At 56.1% G+C, this 19,740-nt stretch overlaps 2 protein-coding genes across 2 annotated transcripts; both read right to left on the bottom strand.

Moving 5' to 3' along the window:
* Window positions 1-1,614: 1,614 nt before the first annotated feature.
* On the bottom strand, window positions 1,615-7,868 carry PGC (progastricsin). The gene is given in 10 exon segments (XM_065039027.1): window positions 1,615-1,956; window positions 2,077-2,175; window positions 2,420-2,564; window positions 2,650-2,772; window positions 2,923-3,122; window positions 3,484-3,602; window positions 4,172-4,289; window positions 4,695-4,833; window positions 5,119-5,219; window positions 5,221-7,868. Coding segments are annotated over 10 exon segments (1,266 nt in total). The 5' UTR covers window positions 5,290-7,868; the 3' UTR covers window positions 1,615-1,803.
* A 141-nt stretch (window positions 7,869-8,009) lies between these two features.
* FRS3 (fibroblast growth factor receptor substrate 3) lies at window positions 8,010-18,161 on the bottom strand. The gene is made up of 7 exons (XM_065039025.1): window positions 17,933-18,161; window positions 16,751-16,885; window positions 16,469-16,557; window positions 15,758-15,944; window positions 13,662-13,823; window positions 12,933-13,090; window positions 8,010-12,571 (listed from the first exon to the last, which is right to left on the bottom strand). The coding sequence occupies exons 2-7, from the start codon at window positions 16,758-16,760 to the stop codon at window positions 11,648-11,650; spliced, it is 1,530 nt and encodes a 509-aa protein (XP_064895097.1). The 5' UTR covers window positions 16,761-16,885; window positions 17,933-18,161; the 3' UTR covers window positions 8,010-11,647.
* Window positions 18,162-19,740: the final 1,579 nt, after the last annotated feature.

The raw sequence follows: 19,740 nt of genomic DNA, 5'->3' as shown, positions 1-19,740 counted from the left end.
GCCACAGGGGTGCTTGGCCCCTCCGGATGGGACTGTTGGGGACCAGCAGCTGCCGGGGGAACTGTGCAGTCACAGCTTTGGTCACAGCTGTATCCCAGGCACACCACCCCCTTCCTTCTCATCCCCCATCCTTCAAGGCTGCAGCGATGAAGAGATTTACCCCTGGAGAAGAAAACCAGGGTGTTTTCCTCAGCCTGAGTGTCTTTGCATGGCCCTTTCCAATCCTTAATTTATTTGCAAATATGTGCGGGCAATTCCCCCAAACTTGATGAACTGAGCGCTGTTCACACGCAGCTTGTCTCTGCACATCCTGCTCCAAACTGGTTTCTGAAGCCTCCAGCGACCACACCGGCTCAGCCCTGGGGTCCCTGGGCCACTGCTGAGCACATGCTACAGCCTGAATTTCTCCTGGTCACCCTGGTTTCCCAGCCAGCCCCAGCACCCCCATGGTGACAGGGCAAAGGCAGCTCTGCTGTTGGCCACGTGGAAGATTGAGCGATGCTGCAGGAGGAGGAGGGTGCTGAGGATCCAGAGCTGCTCAGGAAAACCCCCGTGGCCCTTCCCGCCCCCCCGCATCCCGGTGGATCTGCCTTTGCTTGGACAGACCCTACGGGGAGCAAATGGAAGAGCAAAGCCCAGCAGGGACATGGTCGGTTGTCACCTGTCCCGTCCTGCCGGAGCAGCTTCGGCTCTCCGAAACCTCCCCATGGAACAGGGAGGAGCGATGTCTGTCCCTGCTACCCCGTCTGCCTGATCTCCGCCTCGCTGCGCTCAGCCTGTGTCAATATTTTGACACAAAGCACAGAGGAGTTTGTGTCCTTTCTCTGGTGAAATGACAGAGCTATTAATATATCTGATAATGAGCTCCAATGATAAAGAGCTTCTAAGAAATGAGTTTGGAGCCCAGGAAAGAGCAGTGTTGCCCAAGCCTCCCCCAGCCAAGGTGTTCCCCGTCCCCTTCAGCCACAGATCGTGATTCCCAATACAGTGGCTGTTGTTTTACCCGACTGAATAGCCCCATTTCAGGATTTAGGGGTCATTTGAATGTCATGGCTCACCTAAGCTGCCTTCATATTCCTGCTCTCACTTAATCAGAGGACTTTATTAAACCTTATCCAGCTGCAATGGAGATTAATTGCTTCCCACACGCACCTCTGACGAGGTTTCCCGATTCCCAGCAAGAGGGACGGAGGTGGGGACCGACCGGCCCCATGGCTCTACCCTCGGCCGAGCGGCACAGCCTGGGAGCAAAGCCCTGGCAGGAACAAGGTGAGGACCCACGTTCTGGGCCTGTCCCTCATTGGCGACAAGGACAGGAGTGGGGTGCAGGCACAAAGGCTGCGATTTGGGGGACGGCAGCCGCCTGCTTCCCACCGCACCAAATCTGCAGCCCCTGGCGGAGCTGACACACCGTACCCCTTTGCAAGAAACATCAGTGCTGAGCTCTGCACCACGCAGGGACAGCGTCCCCACCGCCTTCCCGTGCTGACTTGGCAGAAATCAGCCCGGGAGTTTATCGCGGCACTTACCTTGCTGCAGAAAGAGCAGCTGAGACACACAACGTGTCGCTCTGTGCTCAGGCATCACTCAACAAACTCAGAAGGTCAGAGACAATTTGGGATGTTGGGGTTTATTTGTAACAGGAGACTGTAAGAACACCCTTACACAGAAATCCCGGAGGGATGGGGAGCCACGCAGGCATGTAAAGGGACATAAAGGTCCATAGGAACCCTGTCGTGCTCCAGCAACGCTGGCTGTGCTGTGTGTGGCCAGGAGAGGGGCTGGATTTGCTGCTGCGCTCCTCTACACCGCCGGGGCAAAGCCAACGCGGTTGTCAGCCATGTCAAACACGGTGTAATACTCCCTGAGGAAGACGTCCCCCAGGATCCAGAGCGGCTGCCCGTTCTGGGGGGGCAGGTAGGTGGCCTCGACCCCCAGAATGCAGTAGCCTTTGTTCTGTAGGGGGGAACAACGGGGAGTCAGAGCCCCAACCGAGCCCCAGGACAGCAGCGGGGATGGAGTCCTGGCCCTCAAGGACTCAGCAGGCGGAAGCTGCTCAGCTGATATGATACATACGTTCAGGACGTAGGCGGAGGGGTAGAGCGGGAGCTGAACGCCGCTGATGATGAAGGTGATGGTGGGCATGTTCTGGATCTCATCACACTCAACCTCATACTGCAGGGAAAGGGTGAAGAGGAGGTTATGGCTGGAAGAGCAAAAGGAGAGATACCCCCATATGTGGGGTAACACACGCTTTGTCCCCTGCCAGTGCCACGTCACCTCTCTGACACGCCTGCAGCAACATGCTCTGCAGATGCCACCTGAGTTTTGCAGGATCTGCTCAAGCCCACAGTTTCTGGCTCCCTCGCAAGTGTCCCCACTGCTCTGTGGGCACCTCCACAGCACCCCCTGCACTTACCCCATAGCTGGTCTGCTGGGCACCCACGGCCTCAACGAAGCTGCCCATGTACTCCCGGGGCACCGTCAGCAGGAATGTCCCCGTGTCCACGATGGCCTGGCAGCCCTGCCTGCACCAGCCCGTCACCATGTCTCCGATACCAAACCTGGCAGGAGCACGGGGAGAAGGGCGTCACTTCAGGCACCCGCTGGCAACTGAACCTGTCCCCATCAGGTACAAACACAACTCACTCATCAAGTGCCACCTGCCAGTAACGCTGCTGGGTCACCGCTGCCCACAGAATGTCCCCACGGAAGAGCTGAGTGTTAACTTCCCCAAGAATGAGCTCTCCCCCATAGTTGTAGGCGGGTTCGCTGTAAAAACAGTAACAGCAGCAGAGATGGGTAAATCAGGGCGATACGCATGGGCTAGCGAGGAACAGAGTCCCCAAGAATCTGCATAGGGACAGGCAAGGGGACACTGGAGCACAAGAAGATGTCCAAAGATCCCTGGCAGGGTTTTACCGAGAGAAGTAGATGCTGAAGATGGGCTGGGCGAGCTGGTTCTGCTGCAGCAAGCCCTGCAGCACGGTGGCCATTCCTCCCGACTCCAGCGAGGGGTAGCCCATCCCCAGGATCCCGTCAAAATCCGCATAGTAGAACGACTGGGTTGGCTCGTTCTTGCTGAGCCCAAACTCCTGGTTTGTGACCGTGATGTTCTGGATCTGGAGGGGAACGAGACACCAGGTCAGCCCGTATGCTTGGGGACATCCCACCGAGCGGCCGTCAGGTGGGATGGCTGGTGCTCTGAAAGCCCAAAGAGCACAGTGCATGGTCACAGCTGTTGAAAACATCACCAGGCAGCTGGGAAAATATGCAGGAATTGGGTTGAAACAAAGCTGGGTAACTGAGGGTGGCAATAACCACTTTAGAGGGGTTCTGCCCATCTCAGGCCCTGGTTTGCCCAAGTGACTCCACCGCTGCCCTGGGCAGCCTGTTCCAAAGCCCAACAGCCCTTTGGGGAAGAAATTGTTCCCCAGATCCAACCTCAGCCTCCCCTGGTGTAACTCAAGGCCGGTTGCTCACCCTCAGCGTGTCGCGGCCCAGCAGCACCGTGAGCGTGCCGCTGCCGTACGAGACGTTGTAGGTCTGGTTGCTGCTGGTGAAGGTGGAGGACGCGCTGGGATTGAACTTGGCGTGATTGTCTGCGTGAGAGAAGAGGACAAAGCTCCTGGGCACACGCTGGCCTGGCCCCCATGGGATTTCGGTGCCAGTTGCTCTGTTGGGATAACGCCCGGGGCAGCGGCTTCCCCAGCAGAGAGCAGATTGCGAAGAGCAGAACGGGTGTTCTCACCGTTCTCTCCAAGGCAGGGTTTGCATCCCAGTACTGCCCGCACCCCTCAAGGGAACAGCTGTTGTGATCACAGCCCAGCAGGAGCAAAGCCATCAGCAGCTGCATCCCCATCGCCAGCAGCGAGTTACGTCGATGGGCTCTGCCGGGGAGCGGGACACCAGCTCCACCATTTGCAGCTCCCCCTCAGCCTGGCCACGAAAGCTCAGGCACAACCCCCGCGATTTCTGCACTCTGGGGACACCCACGATGGCCACAGTGATTTGGCCGTCTTCGTTAGCCAAGCACGCCAGGCTGGGAGCTCTGCACTTCCCAAGCAAGGCAGCAGCTGGTCCTGGGCAGCCACTGTCCCAGAGCAGCGTGCCGGGGTCATTTTTGGTCTGGCATCGCCATTTCCCCGGCGAGGGGGGCTGCGGTACTCACAGCACGGTGGGCTCTGGCAGTAGGTGGAGGGAACCCAGAGGCTGGAGGAACCGGTGTCAAAAAGCACCAAGAAGTTCTGCGGCGGGGTCCCGATGCTGATCTCCCCGAAGTAGGAGGACTGCGGGCGAGAGAGGGGGCAGCCGCGTTGGCCACGGGCGCAGCCGCGTTGGCCACGGGCGCAGCGCAGACCAGGCTCTCGCATCCCAGCCCCGTGCCAGCGTCCCCAGTGCTGGGGAACACCAGGATCGCTCTTGCACATAACAAAGTAGGCAGGAATGGAGCGAACTCTCACCTTGCTTTTTCTCCCAAAAGATGTAATATTAAATATTTCTCTTTTTTATGCCTTTTCTTACATATAGAAAACCATCGCGTTTGACTGCTGGGCGGGGGGAACTTTTCTAAAGTCTAAACCAGAAGCTTTAAAAAAGAATGGAAAGGAGCAGATCTTTCACTCCCGGGGGCTCGGGGTGAACAGATCCCTCTGCAGGCAGGAGGGCAGCGGGAGAGGGGAGCTGGGACTCACATCCAGGTGGTTGGTTATCGGCTCATACACAACTTGGGCCTCACTGGCTGGCTTGTATTTAACATTCTTCAGGTAGTCCTCCAGCACGCCGGCCTCCCTCATTTTGTCCCGTATAGACTTGGCTTTCTTCAGCTTGATTCTGTACAGAGGAAAAACAAAACGAAACAAAACAATGAAGAACGTGGCACAGCAATAAATTAGGAGATTTAGGCATTTTCTAATGAGTGCTTTGGGCTCCGTGGAACCCTCCGCTGGGCTGCTGTTCGTGTCCCCTCGGCCCCGCTGCTCTGCGGGATGCAGGATGCTGGAGTCACCCCGGTGACACGTGGGCAGCACCCTGGGGACACGGGGCAGCCTGTGTGGGCTCCAGCTGCAGCCTGGCTGTTACCCACCCTCTCCCTGTTCTTTCTGCTGCAACACCCACCTCACCAGCCCCTGCGAGAGCTGCAGACACAGCAGGGCCAGGACCAGGCGCTTCATGCTGCAGTTGTCACCCCGGGCTCCCCGAGCGCCTTCTCCGCGACGGCAGCAGCCGGCTGAGCTGCGCGGGCTCCCCGCTTTTATACCCGCTTATCTGCTGACCTCCGTTTTCCATTACCACCCCGCGCAGCCCCGGCTTCAAGGCTTTCTTTGTATTTTGGGCCAGGAGGATGTTGAGGAGTTTGTGTCCTTAGCGAGGTGCTCAGGTGAGAGTAGAGCAGCACACGTCTTGGGTAGCGAGATCAAAGCGTTACCATCCGATAAGCGCCCGGCTCTTATCGCCGCGGGGAGAGGAGTGACCCACAACGTCAGCGCGCTGGGGCGTTATCGTGTTCGTCAGAACCGCCTCAAACCTTTGCCCAAAACAAAGGCGCTCGCGGCTTTTTTGGCGCAGGATGGAAAACGCGTCGGACTCTTGTCTGCGGTTCTTCCGCCCGGCCGGGACCTTCTGGCGGGAGGAGGGATGGAAACGCGGGCGCTTTCCCAGGGCTGGGGCTGCAGCTCCGCTCCCCAGCCCCAGGGGCTCCTTGTGCTTCCCCAGCCGTGGTTTCTGTGCTGCTCTGTGCTCCCCCAGCTCTTCTTCAGCCTCCCAGTCCTTCAGCATCCTCTCCTCCGGGTACTGCTCATTTCCACATGTCACTCACCGCAATCCTGCTCCCGCTTTCACACTATTCTAGACAGAAATCCCATATTTTATTTTATTTTAAAAACAATTTTCTGAAGCAACCAATTCCCTCTCCACCCTGCGTTAGGAGGCAGGTGCTGTTCCTCCTGCATGGGGCGGTTTAACCCACCGCCGGGTCCTGCACCAGCCCAGAAAACCAGGAAATTCCCCATTCACTTTCTTTTTCCTGTGGAAAAATTGCACGGCAAACACAGACCTCCCGAACTGCCAACAAACACCCCGGCGTTTTCGGTTATAACCTCAATATTTTCTAGCAAATGGCCCAAAATATTTTTGGTTATAACCCAAATATTTTTCTAACAAATGGACCAAAATATTTTTGGTCACAACTTAAATATTTTCTAGGAAACCGAGCAAGCTGTTTGCAGTTAGAAGCCGAAGCGCCGGGGCAGCCTTGGCGTGGTTCAGGGTGCACAGCAAAGCCCTGCCCGGCGCTCAGGGAGCAAATGTGGCCTCTCGAGGGACCCGCTTGCAGAACATCAGGGGACAAAGCCCTGGAGGGAAGAGGGGCCCCAAAACTCTGCTTAGTATTCAAGGATCAGCTTGTCCAAGCTCAGGAGCGACACGTCTCAGCGAGGAGGGAGCCAGGCAAAAATAATCAGGGGGGTTCAAACTACGTGATCTTTAAGGTCCCTTCCAGCCCAAAGTGTTCTGCGATCCTATGAAATGCTTTCTAGAGCTCTCCTGGTCCCGCTGGTGTCTCCACTGTCACTGTCACTGTCCTCATCCCGTGTCGACGCTCCGCACGGATTTTATTCCCTCGGGAGCACCTGGGAGTGTGTGTCCTTTGGTGGATATTGAGACTATAATAAAGCAATTATCTTGTTTGTTAGCAGAATTGATAGGAAGATCAACTTATTAAGATGGGATAAAAAAAGCAAATTCTGGCTGAAAGCAAAGAGCAGTTATCAAAACGTCGATATAGCGAGTGTTATCTGCAGGTCCCCACGGGGACTCGGCCTTGCCAGAAGACAAAGGAATCAGGTGCCCTCTACAGCACACACACGGATTCCACTTTTGGCGATTCCTGACCCCAGGCTGGCCGGCAGCTGTCGGTGTGCCGGGCTCCAGCAGAGCAAACAGCCGGGGCAGGGGCGGCACCGTCTCCCGAAGGCCGGGAGCTCTCGACGGAGCGTTTCGCAGGGTTAGAAACGGGCTCTGCAGCGGGATCCAGGGCCCGGAGCCCCGTCCTGCCTGCGGACAGCAGCGCCACCGGGACAGACACCTGCCCGGGACCTCGGCATCACCCTGAACGTCCTGCTCTGCTCCAGGCTCCCCTCTACCCACGGCAAAAACACAGAGAAGTGACCGGTCCCGACTCCAGCACAATTTACCAGCCTGGTTCCTGTGTCTCTGCCCCAGACACCCGCTCTTGCTGTTCACCTCAACAAACAGCAGCACGGAGCTTAACAACCACGAACACGGGACTGGCAGGAGCTTCCCTGTTGCTCTTGTAAGCACCGCGCCAGCTCAAACCCCTCCCGAAGGTGCCAAACCCCACTGGAGTTAACGCTCTCATCACTTAAAAGCCTTGCTCGGTGTGGTTAAGTTGAAGCAGCTCTGTAGGCTCTGCCTGGAGCAGAACTGCTCTCTGCGCGGTTTGCCAGCCGAGAACGGGCGGCGGTAGCCGCGGCGGCACGGCCGGGGCAGCTGTGTGTGAACCGCACACACGTCCCCTGCGCCCCGCGCTGCCCAAGCTGCTTTCAGCGGTTTATTTCCAAAACACCGGCTGTATTACGCAGATGAACCGCTTCCAGCCACCTTAATCTAAATATTCCTCCTTTCCCAGGCAACCATGAGAACGGCTCCTGAAATGAACTGCTGGGCTCTCGGTCTAACATTTAACTTCCCAAACCAGGGCGGGGATCAGCCGCTCCATGATGATGATCTCTGTTTTGTTCAAGCTCTCTGCAGTGGGACCAGCCGGGTGGGAGACAGCAGGTTGGTTGCTCCAGGCAGAACACAGGAGGACAGAGACGTTACTGCTTCAGGGGAGGGAGACCTGGAAAACAGAGGTTGCAAGAAATCCAGCCTGAATTGCATGAGGACAACTGGTGCCTGCTGGCCTCTCCATTTCAAATAAGAAGTACAGTTCGGTTTGAAACGACACTTGTTTTTCTGCAGCACACACAAACGACAGGACCACGGGCCGATCGTCATACTCGGTTTATTCTGTATACATTCATGGTGCACGTTAAGGTCAGACACGAGCGCTGCTGCTGCTCCTCGCCTGTGGGGTTACCCCGGTGGGATGGATCGAGGGGTGGAATGGATTTCCACAGAAATAACCCGAAGAAGCAATTACACAGCGAGATCAACGCCCTGCTCGGAGCAGCGAACCCCGGTGGCCACGGCCCCGAAGCGCCTTCGTTCTTCTGCCGCATCAGAAACGTTCAGTATCAAAGACACCGGCACAAGGAACAACACGCAGAACCGCGTGGGAGAGGAGCTGGAGATAACACGGGTGCATCTGCGCCTTTCAACTGCAAAATCACATCCACTTGTGGAAGGAAAATAAATTAACTCCCTTCTTTACAATTAGCCTTTTCCATAGCCTGGCCTGTAATTGCCAACTTCAAAGCTCTCAGGATTTCCACTAATGTACTCACCCGTTCAGTACAGGAATGTAAACCTGTTCTGCTACCTGTGCACGGCATTTCAAGACCGGCCAAGTTGGAGGGAAAGACAAACTTCCCAGAAAGAAGGATGGCAGCCCTCCCAGGAGCTAGATTTAGGCAATGCGTTCATTAACGATCATTGGTTAATGACACTTCACAGTCAAGACACCACCCGAGAGGGCTGAGAAGCATCACAGGGGACAGAGGAAAGACCTGGGGAGAAATGGCTGAGAACAGATGGCTCTAATACCGAGCTCTGTGTTTTAGCCCCAGTGAACAGCATGGCTTAAAGTAATAAAAATAACAATATTTCAGTAAGAACTGACCCATTCGAGTCTCTTTGCAGAAATACTGATCCCCTAACCCTCACCACCCAGGCTCTCCTTTGCCATCCTCGCCCTGTAAGGCAGGTACAGCTGACGTCCCAACCTCCTTCCCCGGGGAAATGCAGACACATAAATTGGGTTAAAAACAAATGAAAAGACAACTGAGTGCTGGGGGAAGCTGTCTTCCTACCAACAGGTCGCTGGGAAAGGGAAGGGTAAAAGATCTATTTATGCGTTCACCGGGGAATAATTCCCATTGATTAACTCAAAGCTCAAACAAGAATCACTCAAAAAGGTTAAGACAGTGAAACTGTCTGGATGGGGCTGCTTAGCGAGCCGTCCCTTGAACTTCGGTCTCACGCGTGGTGGGGGGAGCGCAATGAGGACTCAACGCACAAACCGGCCAGCGGCATCCTGCTGCCTAAAGCTTCGTTCAGAACCAAAGTCTGAGCAAACGCGATAGTTCACGAGGTGCCATAAAGACACAGCATATTGCACAAACAGGCTTTCCAACCAAAGCAAAGGCTAACAAGGAAAGATCCCTCCCGCCCGTCACCCAAACCAAGGGGCTGAAGGAACGAGAAAATGCGAATTGCGATGTCCTGTCTTTCAACCCAGTCCTGGTTTCTCCTCCAAAACCATTTCAAACGTGGCCACTAGAGGAAGCCGCGACCCAGCCGGGGCTGTGACACAGGGAGGAAGCCCAAAGTGACATTTCTGTTCCCTGTGCCTCCAGAACCACCGCCCGTGTCCCAACACGGCTCCGCTCCTTCCCGGCGCTTCCACAGCACCTGGGGCATGAAGAACAGCCGAGCAGCTGCAGTATCACCTCGTCCTCCCGGGACACCTGTACCCCAGCATCTTCCCTTGAAACCACCCTGCCAAGGCCTGCGCGGGTGGGAAGGGCCCTCTCCTCTTCCACCACGGCCCTTTCATCCTTTTTGCCCTTTTTTGGGGCAAGAGGGGAACAAGCATGTTGCATTTCCCAGCTCAGGCAGGGTCACCCCAGGCTCCCGGAGCCCTGCCCTGGGGGAGCCCCGGGGTGACACCTACAGCTCAGAAACTCTTCACTCAAACAGTTTATTTAAAGCTTAATGCACTTTTTAATATAAATAATTTATTCTCTCCCTTTCCTAAATGAAAGCTAGATTTACGGGGACCTATTACTTGTTGGGGTTTTGTGTCCTTTGAATAAAGTCATTTGGTATACATATAAAAATATATTAGTTGCGTTTCCTTTCACTTACAGATTACACAAGGGTTGGGTGGAAAAAAGAATGGAAGACATGCACAAGGACTTAGAAAAAAAAGGCAAAAGCAGGGATTTTGAGCACGTGGTGCACTTTGAATTTATAGTGCAACGGCAAGCCAAGAAATCCATGTTTACCCCCACAGGCTTGGCATTACTCACACTCCTGTCGCTTCTTCTGAACGGCATGGCACGTCCCTGCCCCTCAAAGGGCTGCGGTTCAATACGACATTACAGCACCAAAGTAAGAAAAAAGGCCAAATTTCAACAATCCGGAAATGGGAAGCTCAGCAGCGGTTTGCAGCTGGACGGACAGGAGATGAAGAACACAGACAGCAGAGGTGGACGCCAGAGTGACCGCGAGCGCTCCCGTCCCCTCCAAACACCTGCTAATGGCAAAGAGGAGCCGGGGAGGGTGGGACGCCCCGCAGCGGGAGGGGGCACAGAGCCCAGGCAGCACCGCCACCCGCCTGACAGCTCAGACCCACGGAGCAAAATCCACATCAAAGGCCACAAATACACCCGAGAGCTGAAACTCAGCCCTTCCAAGGCCGCAGCTTAGGAAACAAACTGCGCATTCACCCCAAACACGCATCAAACGTTTCTCGCGGACCCAGGCGGGTACGTGGGTGCAGCGATGACTTTGATAGGGCTCCAGGCAGCTCCGCTCGCGCACCCACGGCTCCCGGGCCATTCCCACCCACCCCCTGACGCTCAGTCCCAGCTAAAAACCAACTTCTTGATTCACAGCTGCTCTTTTCCCCAACAGCAGCTCAGCAAAGCCGCCCACCTCTGCCGAGATATGTCTCCTGATGGAAGGAGCGACTCACAGCGAGTACGTGTTTCACATTGGCACTGGATTTGGCAATTACCACTGGGGTGAAAAGAACATTTAATAAATAAATAAGTAAACAAATAAATAGACAGACAACACCTCTGAACAGCCACCGAAAAGAACCCTTAAAAATCAAAACCGGATACGGTATGATCAAAGTTTTCTATCTCAAACCTCCAAACTCTCTCACAGTTGCGGTCTTGCCCCCCTCTTTCAAAGCGAGGTCTCTTCAGGAAATGGGGTTTATGTGATCACAGTGTCCGTGCCCATGGCTCTGTCCTCCTCTAGTGGTTTCTAGAACCGCCCAACTTAAATTTAATCTGAGAAAGGGACGGGAGTATTAAAAGCTTTTACGTGCTTCGAGATAATCGGTAACAGTGCAGAGGGGAGAAAGGAGCGAGTCAAGGGGGCAGAGACCGCAGCACGAGCTCCGTCAGCAGAAACCGGCGAAACCACAAGGCAAAACCTGGAGCTGCATCCACACCGCACCCGCGCTCCTGCCGGCACCTCCTGCCCCTCTCACCAGAGATTCAACCTTCAAACTGCACCCTCAAATATCCCACAAGGCTTTAAAAATGAACTACAGGGGAGAGATGGAGAGGGGCAGACAGACAGACAGACCAGCCTCAACATCAGCTGTAGGAGCCACCCCGAAACACCAGGAATGGGGCGAATGGGGAAGCAGAGGCAACAGGGGATGGAATTACACTGAAGAGCAGGGACTGAAGCCACAACACGGCGCTTGCACTTGGCGTTCCCCTCACAGAGGCAGGTCAGTGCTGTTATGGCGAGTTTTCCGCGAAGTCCCATCGTCTCTCGGCAGGGCCCTTTGCAAACTGGACATGGCCGCTGTCTTTTTTAGGTCAATGACCGCGTAGGAGTCCGTCCGGCGGGCGTCGTGGGTGGCAGGAGGGGGGACACGGGGGACCGGCGGGTTCTGATGTCCCTTGTGCGGCTCGGCCTCCAGCTCCACCTGGATGTAGTTGAGCTGTCGTGGCTGCTCTGGACAGGGCCGGGGGAAGTCGAAGCTGAAGACGCTGGGCACGCAGCCGCGGCGAGGCTTCGGCAAGAAGCTGCTGCGCCGCTGGCCGCTGCCCCCGTGCAGCGCCGTGTTCTCCGAGTTCATGTAGTTCTGCAGGGGCTCTTCTTCACCAGCCTCCGAGTAGCCGCTGGGAGAAGGCGTCAGCACATCCGCGGCGCCCACGTCCTCCTCGCCATGCCGGAGCGGCTGGCACTCCCACACCGGCGGCAGCGACGGCAAGTTCTCATAGTGCAGCAAGGCCGTTCTGCGGTGGGAGCAGCCAGACAAACCCGTGTCCTCCCGGCTGAGTTTCAAGCGTCCGCCTCGGCAGAGAGAGGAGGTGCTGGGGGGCAGCAAGCCGTTGACGTTCTCGTAGACACACTGGGGTGACGGGCACTCCCCCTCGCACTCGTTGTTGTTGTTGGGGGGGCAGAAGTGCGTCCTGCACTCGCGGTGCTGCCGACAGACGCGTCTGTAGTTGGACGTGGGACCTAACACGAATTTAACCTCCCCCGGCTGCAGGAAGACCTGGGGATTGCGGTCCTCGAGGGAGCAGCTGCGGTTCCTAGGGGGGAAAGGAGGGTGGACTTCAGGCAAGGAGTGCATACAGTGTCGGCCCCTCGGCTCCTGCTCACCGTTGGCCGTGTTGACATAGGTGTGCGACTGCAAGGAGAGAAGCAGAAGGACAGTGAAAGGAGAAGAGACAAGAGCAAAGCAGGTGCCACCAGCTGAGAAAACAACAGGCCTGGAAAATTCTTAATTTAATAGTTGTTAAATAATTGTCATGGAAATACTACTGGATCAAAGCAGCCAACTCCGTCGGCCTCGACAGAGTGTCTGTTGTAGTGAAGTGCCAGGGAGCAGAAGTCTCCAAGTGCAAAATGAAGGAAAAGAGGAAAAAAAAAAGATGACAGTGTAAGAGGAGCACCCAAGTAAGAGAATCTAGAATTGCGCAGGACTCCTAGGATGACAAACTGCTTGTTCACTGCCTGCAAATAGCAGAATTGAGGAGAGGCAGGTTTACCTGCTCATCGGGCCCAATAAGGGCATGAGTAGAGTCTTCGCCCACGGAGGAATGTCTGAGGCTGCTCAGCGAGGGCTGCCGGCCTGCCGAGAACGACAGCGCTTCTCCGGGGAAGCTGGGAAATCCATTGGGAAATCCTGGGACAGCGTAACCCAGACCTGGGAGAGAACCGGGACAGAAAACAATCAGAGCGCTGGTTTGGTACAAGAGTCGATTCATTTTCACAGCAAGGCGGGCTCTGAACTGCACCCTGCACGTCACAATCACCCTGTGCGGGGAAGATCCCACCATGAAATATCTCCTATCAATACAAGGGCTGGGTTCTCCTGTTTAAATCTATTTACACCACTTCTAATGGAGACAGGAATTGAGCAAACCCGAATTCTTCCAGATGTGGTTTCCTCTTGGAACCACCTGACCCTTGTAGGTGCTACTTAAAAAGGCCGCTTGGCAGCGGTCCAGGTGAAAACCAACCGAAGAGCGACACCTCGGTGGACTATTTGAAGGGCTTTTTGTTGTCATTTCCTTGGAAACAAAATACCACATTGCAGACAAGTGGGACCTTAAAATAAACACGCTGTACGGGGCACACACAGACAGAAAGAACCGGGTGAACAGTGAGGCCGCGCAGGGAAGAGATGCAGGGGCTGCAAAGGGCAGTTTCAGTCGCGTGACCGCAGCCCCCCCCGGCTCTGTGTCCCCCCAGTTGTCCCGCAGAAGGAGGCTCACTGTTGGGCGCCTGGGGGGCCCGGGCTGGCTCCCGCTCCGAGGGGTGACTGTTCCTGGTGATGACAACAGGCTCTTCCACCACGTTGATGCTGTTACACTGCATCAGGTCCTGAAGCAGGTTAAAGATCTCCTCTGCTCTGGAACACTTGAAGGCAAAAATCCCTGCACGGTAACGAAGAGGAGGGTCAGAAAAGCAAGAAAGTGATTCTGCTTCAACCAGAGTTTATGTAATTTTCAGCTCTAAATGAACAGGCAATTTGGATTTCTTTCGCTGTGTTTAACACAATCAACCCCCGCAAGCCACAGGTGAATTACTAAGAAGTCAGTGGCTTATTGCATCAACAGAAATACAGCGGGACAACAGCCGTCTGAGCAAACGGGCATTAGGACGAGAAAACAGCGAGCACTCCAGTTATCTTATGACCGCCAATCCTGCACGAGCAGAGGTGTGAAAAGGACAGGCTACCCAGTCTTGTCTCATCTCTCACGTTCTATTTTAACTCACTGGGTGTGCAGTCCAATTCTCATTACCAGGGAAAGTCTCTCCAGCGACTGCTTGAAGCCGAACTGGGCCCTGCGGAGCAGGCACGCGAGGGAGGGACAATACCCTATTTCCAAAACGTGTGGAATTAAACAGCGAGCAGCCCAAACCAGAGCTAACCAATCCCAAACTGGCACGCACACACACAAAGCCATAGCAACAAGAACGGCATGGCAACAACCGCTGCTACCCCAAAGAATAAGGTTTTAAACGTTCTGGCCAAAAAAAATAGCTACGTCTGCCTTATATAAAGTGGGGAGCAGCATAAGGAAGGAGTCCGCCCAATAAAATTAACTAGGTTCAAAAAAATCCTGCAAGGAAGGGAGAAAACTGATGAAAACACAATGCCTTCCCCCTCACTTCTGTCTGCGTTAAGACTGATGAGTAAGTGTGTGTCTGCTAAAAATTCTGTAATACATTAAGAGCAAACGGTTCTGCTTTAGGCCCTCTACCTGGATCAAATACAAAACCAAAACACACACAGGGCAGAATTCTGATCACTGCAAAAGGCAAACCGGAAACCGAAGACAAGCAGCGCCCATCGCTGGCAACGGATACGCACACGACTCCGGGAGAGGAAAACCCCGCTTCATAAATATTAAAAAGCAGCATACGGCACTACAGATTTGCAGGGCGCTTTACACAGACACCGAACAGTCATGTGGAGCCCTTTTGGGTAAGGAGGAGTTTACAAACACATTAACAGAATGAGGAAACAAACTTTTTTTTTTCCCGGGGATGGAGATGCCAAGGAAACGTTCAGCTCTTTAAAGCAAGAGAGACAGGCTGGTAAAGGAACGAACAGGCGCCATTGTAAAACTGGAGGCTGTTCCCAGCGCTGCTGATGACTTGGCATGTGCTCCTGGGTGACTCACTTCCCTTCCCTGAGCACAGCATCCCCCTGCACAGCATCAGGAAAACTCCTTCCCCTCTACGTTACAACGTGCTGCCAGACACCACACGCAAAGCGTGGAGCAGAACTTGCACTAACCGAGGCAGAACAAACTCGGTGAGAAACACCAAGCGTGCTCAAACGAGCACTGCTGCTGACGTGCGCTGGGGAACGAGCAAACCCGAAGAGGGACCTGCAAAAAGGTGCCGGTGTTGCCCTTTTGCTTTATCCCCGGATTTAAAAGATGCTTAATAAAGCTTCAGGCTTGCAAAAAGCACTTTCTAGTCCAGCAGCCCCTCCTGCCAGAGCTGTGCATCACTGGGAGAGACAGTGTCACCAGCACCCTCCCTGACATTAAATACGCCCTGTCCAGCGCTTGAGCCTGCTTCACCCATTGCCTCATGAGCAGCGACGCACTGGCAAAATGAGACCATTAAATTTAAGCCCAGGTCCTGAGCCACGATGTTGTTCTCACTAGCGTTTTAATCAGGACTATTAACTATATGTGCACGCACGCTCTGGTATTCTGGGAGAACGGAAGACACTAAAGAACCTGTTGATTCATGAAACGCAGGAATATGGGACGACACGAGCACCAGCTCGCTCCGGCTGCCGGGAACACAAAGCTCAGCAGTTCCTTCCTGCAGGAGCCCCCACACTCACCCTGCCCCGTCTGGCAGCGCCGGCCGCTCTCGAAGGAGAAGAGGTTGGAGTCGTAGCCGTAGCGGCGCAGGCAGAGGTAGGGCCACCTGACGGCATCGCGCTTGTGCGTGTGCAGGATGAGCTCCGTCTGCGTCAGCTCCATAATCCCAGATCCCAGCTCGTTACCTTCATCGTCCACGTTCGTTACCTGCAGAGCCCAGAGAGCTCACGTCAGGAGACTCGGTGCATTGGTATCAAAAAAACCCACTCACGAAGGCACTGTAATTCCCACGGATTCCCCCTTCGCTGACTGAGATGCCTTTTTTTCAGCGGGGAGCATGAATTTGCTGCTGGCAGAAGGCGCCAAGCCGGCAGACCTGGAGACTGTGCGCTTGGCAGTTCCGCTGCCGCGTCTCAGCAGACACTGGAACACAGCCCTGAGCAATAAAAGGTTTCTCTCCAGTTCCCTATTTCCTCACTCAAGCTGAATCTCAGTGCAAAGGCAGTTTTTACTGCAAATACAAACACATTTGCAGCAGAGGCTGCTCAAGGAAAGGAAAGAAAAAAAAACACTACCACCAAAACAGTAACTTATTTGCAAATCTTATCAAGTGAAAGACTCCTGTGCAAGAGCAGAGGTTTTCTTGCCTTTCAGGCCTGGAATCCAACCCATGCTGGGCTTTGTCGGTGCTGTCACAGCCTCTCTGATGCGGAGGAGGGTGCAATACTCACCTTAAATTTGGTGGGATGGTTGTCTGGGATGCTGTCTCTGCACAGACAGCTGCAGCAGCTCCCCATGACGCCAGCGTAAGAGGAAATCCCTGCGGAGGGGACACAAAACCGAGGGCAATCAGGTTTGGGAACCAGCTCCTCCCACCCTCTCCAGACACACAGCATTTACAGCCTGTGTCCTGCATGTGGCCCAGGGGGGTTGGATCTCAAACTCTTCAATACCTTTCTTTACTCATGGATGCCATGCAATACAAGGCTAATTAAAAACAACAGCTTTCTTACCATTAGGCATTTGTTGGGTTTTTTTGGAGGAGTGAGAAGAAATTCCCACCGCTGTCCCTCTATCTCCTTTGGGACTTCATGGTGACCAGGTGTCAGAGTCACCTAAAACACCAGGCAAACTGCCCCATCTTCCACCTGACAAGGAAAATACAATTAAACAAATTAAAAAACAGCTTTCTAGACTCAGTATGGATTTACTCCCTGCTGACCTTATAGGCTTTGATCTATAATTTAGCAACAGATCCCTCTCCGCTTCACCTAATCTGGTCACTAGGGTCCTCGTCCTCTCCTGTCTCTGCCCTCCCATTCACATCTCACCAATTCCATCAGTAAAAATTAAAAATCTAGTAGAAAACCTGTCACCTTTGCCCACTCTTTCTTCTTTATTCCTCTGTCCCCCTGCTGCTCCCTTCACCCACACCTGTCTAACCGCTGAGGGGGTTAGGCTGGAGCGCTGTCGCCCATCCCCAACAGTTATTATGGTCAGAACTGAACAAACAAGGAAACAAAAAATCATAGCGGGATCCCTGAGCACCCCCCAGGGCTTCCTGCTGCTCCTCACTGCGAATATTTTAGTGGCAGACACAGAGCCTCGGGAGCTCAGCGCTCTCAACGCACCTTTCCCACGGCTGTTTGCCCGTTCAGAGCCTCGACCAGTCCAACCAAACCCTCCAGAAGCTTTTGCAGCCTCCTGGGCCCAGCTCGGCGCTCCTGGCCCCACAGCCGGGATTCCCACCCTCCCAAACCCCCAGCCTGCAGAACACCCCTCCCTGTGGTTCTCCTAAAGCCGGGACTGACCATGAGGGTCCAGCTGACCCCAAAGGCCCCGGCGGGACCCCCGGGACAGCCCCGACCGGGGACACGGGGACACCCGGCGGGAGGTGCCCGCCGCCCCACACCGACCCACCGGGACCCAGCGACCCCCGCCTGCACCGGGGAGCGGCGGGGCTGCCGGGGACACCGAGGGGCTGCTGGCGACGGGAAGGGCCGGAGGGAGGACGGGGCCGGAGGGACGAAGGGGCCCGCACAGCCCGTGCGTCCGGGGGCCTGGGGAAAGGGCGAGTCCCGGGGGGCAGCGGGGGGCGGCTGGAGCTGCGAGGGGACAGCGGGGACAGGGAGGCGGGAGGGAGGCCGGGGCCATGCGGGCGGTGCCGGGGAAAGGCCCGGGCCGCGGGTCGGTACCTGAGGCGCTGCCCGGCTCCGCCGTCCGGGAGCTGAGGCCCGGGCCCCCGCTGCCGGCCGGTCCCCAGCCCGGCCCGTCCCCTGCCCGGCCCGCCGGGTCTGGGCTCGGGCTCGGGGACCGGGAGCGGGTCCGGCCCCGCCAGCGCCGCGTCCCCAGCCCGGGCCGGGCCCGCCGGGAGCAGCGAGTCCGCCGGTCGCCGCCTAGAGCGTCTCGGGCTGGGAGGACCCAGACACGGAACAGCGCGGCCGCCAGGGGGCGCGCTGGGTCCGCAGCGCCTCCGCCGCGGGGGCGGGGCCAGAGGGGGCGTGGCCTCGTTAGCCGTCTAGGGGCGGGAAAACGACGTGCGGGAGGTTTGGGGGGAGCGAGGGGCAGGAGGTTTTATTGGGGCGTTCAGTGGAGGGCGACTTGAGGGTCTGGGGTGGAGGGATGCTCTAGGGGGGGGGTCAGTGAAAGGGGATTGGGGGTCTGGGGCAGGACGGGGTGCTGAGGGCTGCCTTCTGCATCCAGCCCCCCCATCCACAGCATCCCTGCACACCACCTGCCCCAGCTCCACCAGTATCGGAGCACTAAACCAGCACAGTCATGGCAGCTCCGTGCTGGGGTCCCGCAGGCGGCTGCACCCTTGGGCTCCTTCGATTGCTCCCGGTTGGGCTGCATGGGGTCCCGACTCGGCCCCCGCGCTCCTGAGTGCTCAACAATAACACCCGTGGCCCGTGTTCAGCCTCGGTCCCTGGGAGGCTCTGGGTACACGCAAGGGGGCTGCCGCACAGCAGGACCACAGGGAGGCCACGGGGAGAGTCAGGCTGGGCTGCAGATTTTACACTTGTTGTTTTTACACTTGCAATTTGTACAATTGTGAACGCTCTGCAACTACAATCCTGTCCGTGCTGTTATGCCACAGAGCTGCTGGACATCAGCTGTGGATCCGGAGGGGCTGCTGGCTCCTCGTGACCCGTGAATGCTCCCAGTCTGCTCCAGCGCCGAGTCACCGAGCCGCAGTCTGCAGCCCTGCCCTTTCCGTGGGGACGCTGCCGGCCACGTGCCGGCTGCTCCGCGGTGTTTTGGCAGCAGAGAAGCCCAGTGTCCTGCCCATCACACGTGCACAGTCACCCAGTGCCCGTGGGGGATGTCGTGGCGTTTCCAGGGCAGTGGCTTCACTGGAGTGGCAGCTGGTCCCTCCTTGGGAAGCCCTGAGTGACCCATCTGTCCAGTCCAAGTCCCTGTGCCTGGCTGGTCTCCTAACGAGCACTTTGCCCATTAATCTTTCTGCCGTGCAGAGGGACATGGAGCACAGGCAGCAGCAGGTACAAAGTCCATAGCAGCAAACGGGTCTAGATAAAGCTGTGGAGACCAACCTCCCACCAAAGCCAAACAGCGGATTAACCTCCCCAGCGCACGTCTGAGAGCTTAAAGGGTCCCTGGGGAACTGCGGCGCTGGTTTAGCAGCCCCTGCGGGACCCTGCAGAGATGCTCACCTGCCTCATTTCCTTTTCCTCCTGCTTCCTTCCCGGCCCGGGGGGTGATTTTGAAGAGATATAAACTACCAGTGCAACAAGCTGTGCACCAGCACAGCCCTGCGTGGCCTCTCCTGGCAGTGCCACCGGTTTGCCGGGGAGCCTGGCCACCTCCTCTGACAAATTACCACCCCTGCAGATTCACACTGCAGTCCCGATCCTGGTCCCAGGGACCTACATAACACACGAGCCACCCGCACCCCTCGGGGAGCCCCAAAACAAGGTGCGGTTCCTGGGCAGCGAATTGCTCGGCCCACGCGGGGGACAGCAATGTGGGCCAGTCCTTGCAGATG

This window comes from Columba livia, chromosome 22 (assembly GCF_036013475.1).
Source record: "Columba livia isolate bColLiv1 breed racing homer chromosome 22, bColLiv1.pat.W.v2, whole genome shotgun sequence".
NCBI classification, from domain to species: domain Eukaryota; kingdom Metazoa; phylum Chordata; class Aves; order Columbiformes; family Columbidae; genus Columba; species Columba livia.
This window is presented reverse-complemented; position numbering and strand designations above follow the sequence as displayed.

Bases quoted from the DNA above. Each gene is read 5' to 3' on its own strand.
- FRS3 (XM_065039025.1), bottom strand. The intron at 13,824-15,757 runs GTGAGTGTGGGG...GTTACCGTGCAG, and splicing joins GCGCTGCCAGACGGGGCAGG to GGATTTTTGCCTTCAAGTGT. The intron at 13,091-13,661 runs GTGAGCCTCCTT...GTTCTCTCCCAG, and splicing joins GGCCCCCCAGGCGCCCAACA to GTCTGGGTTACGCTGTCCCA.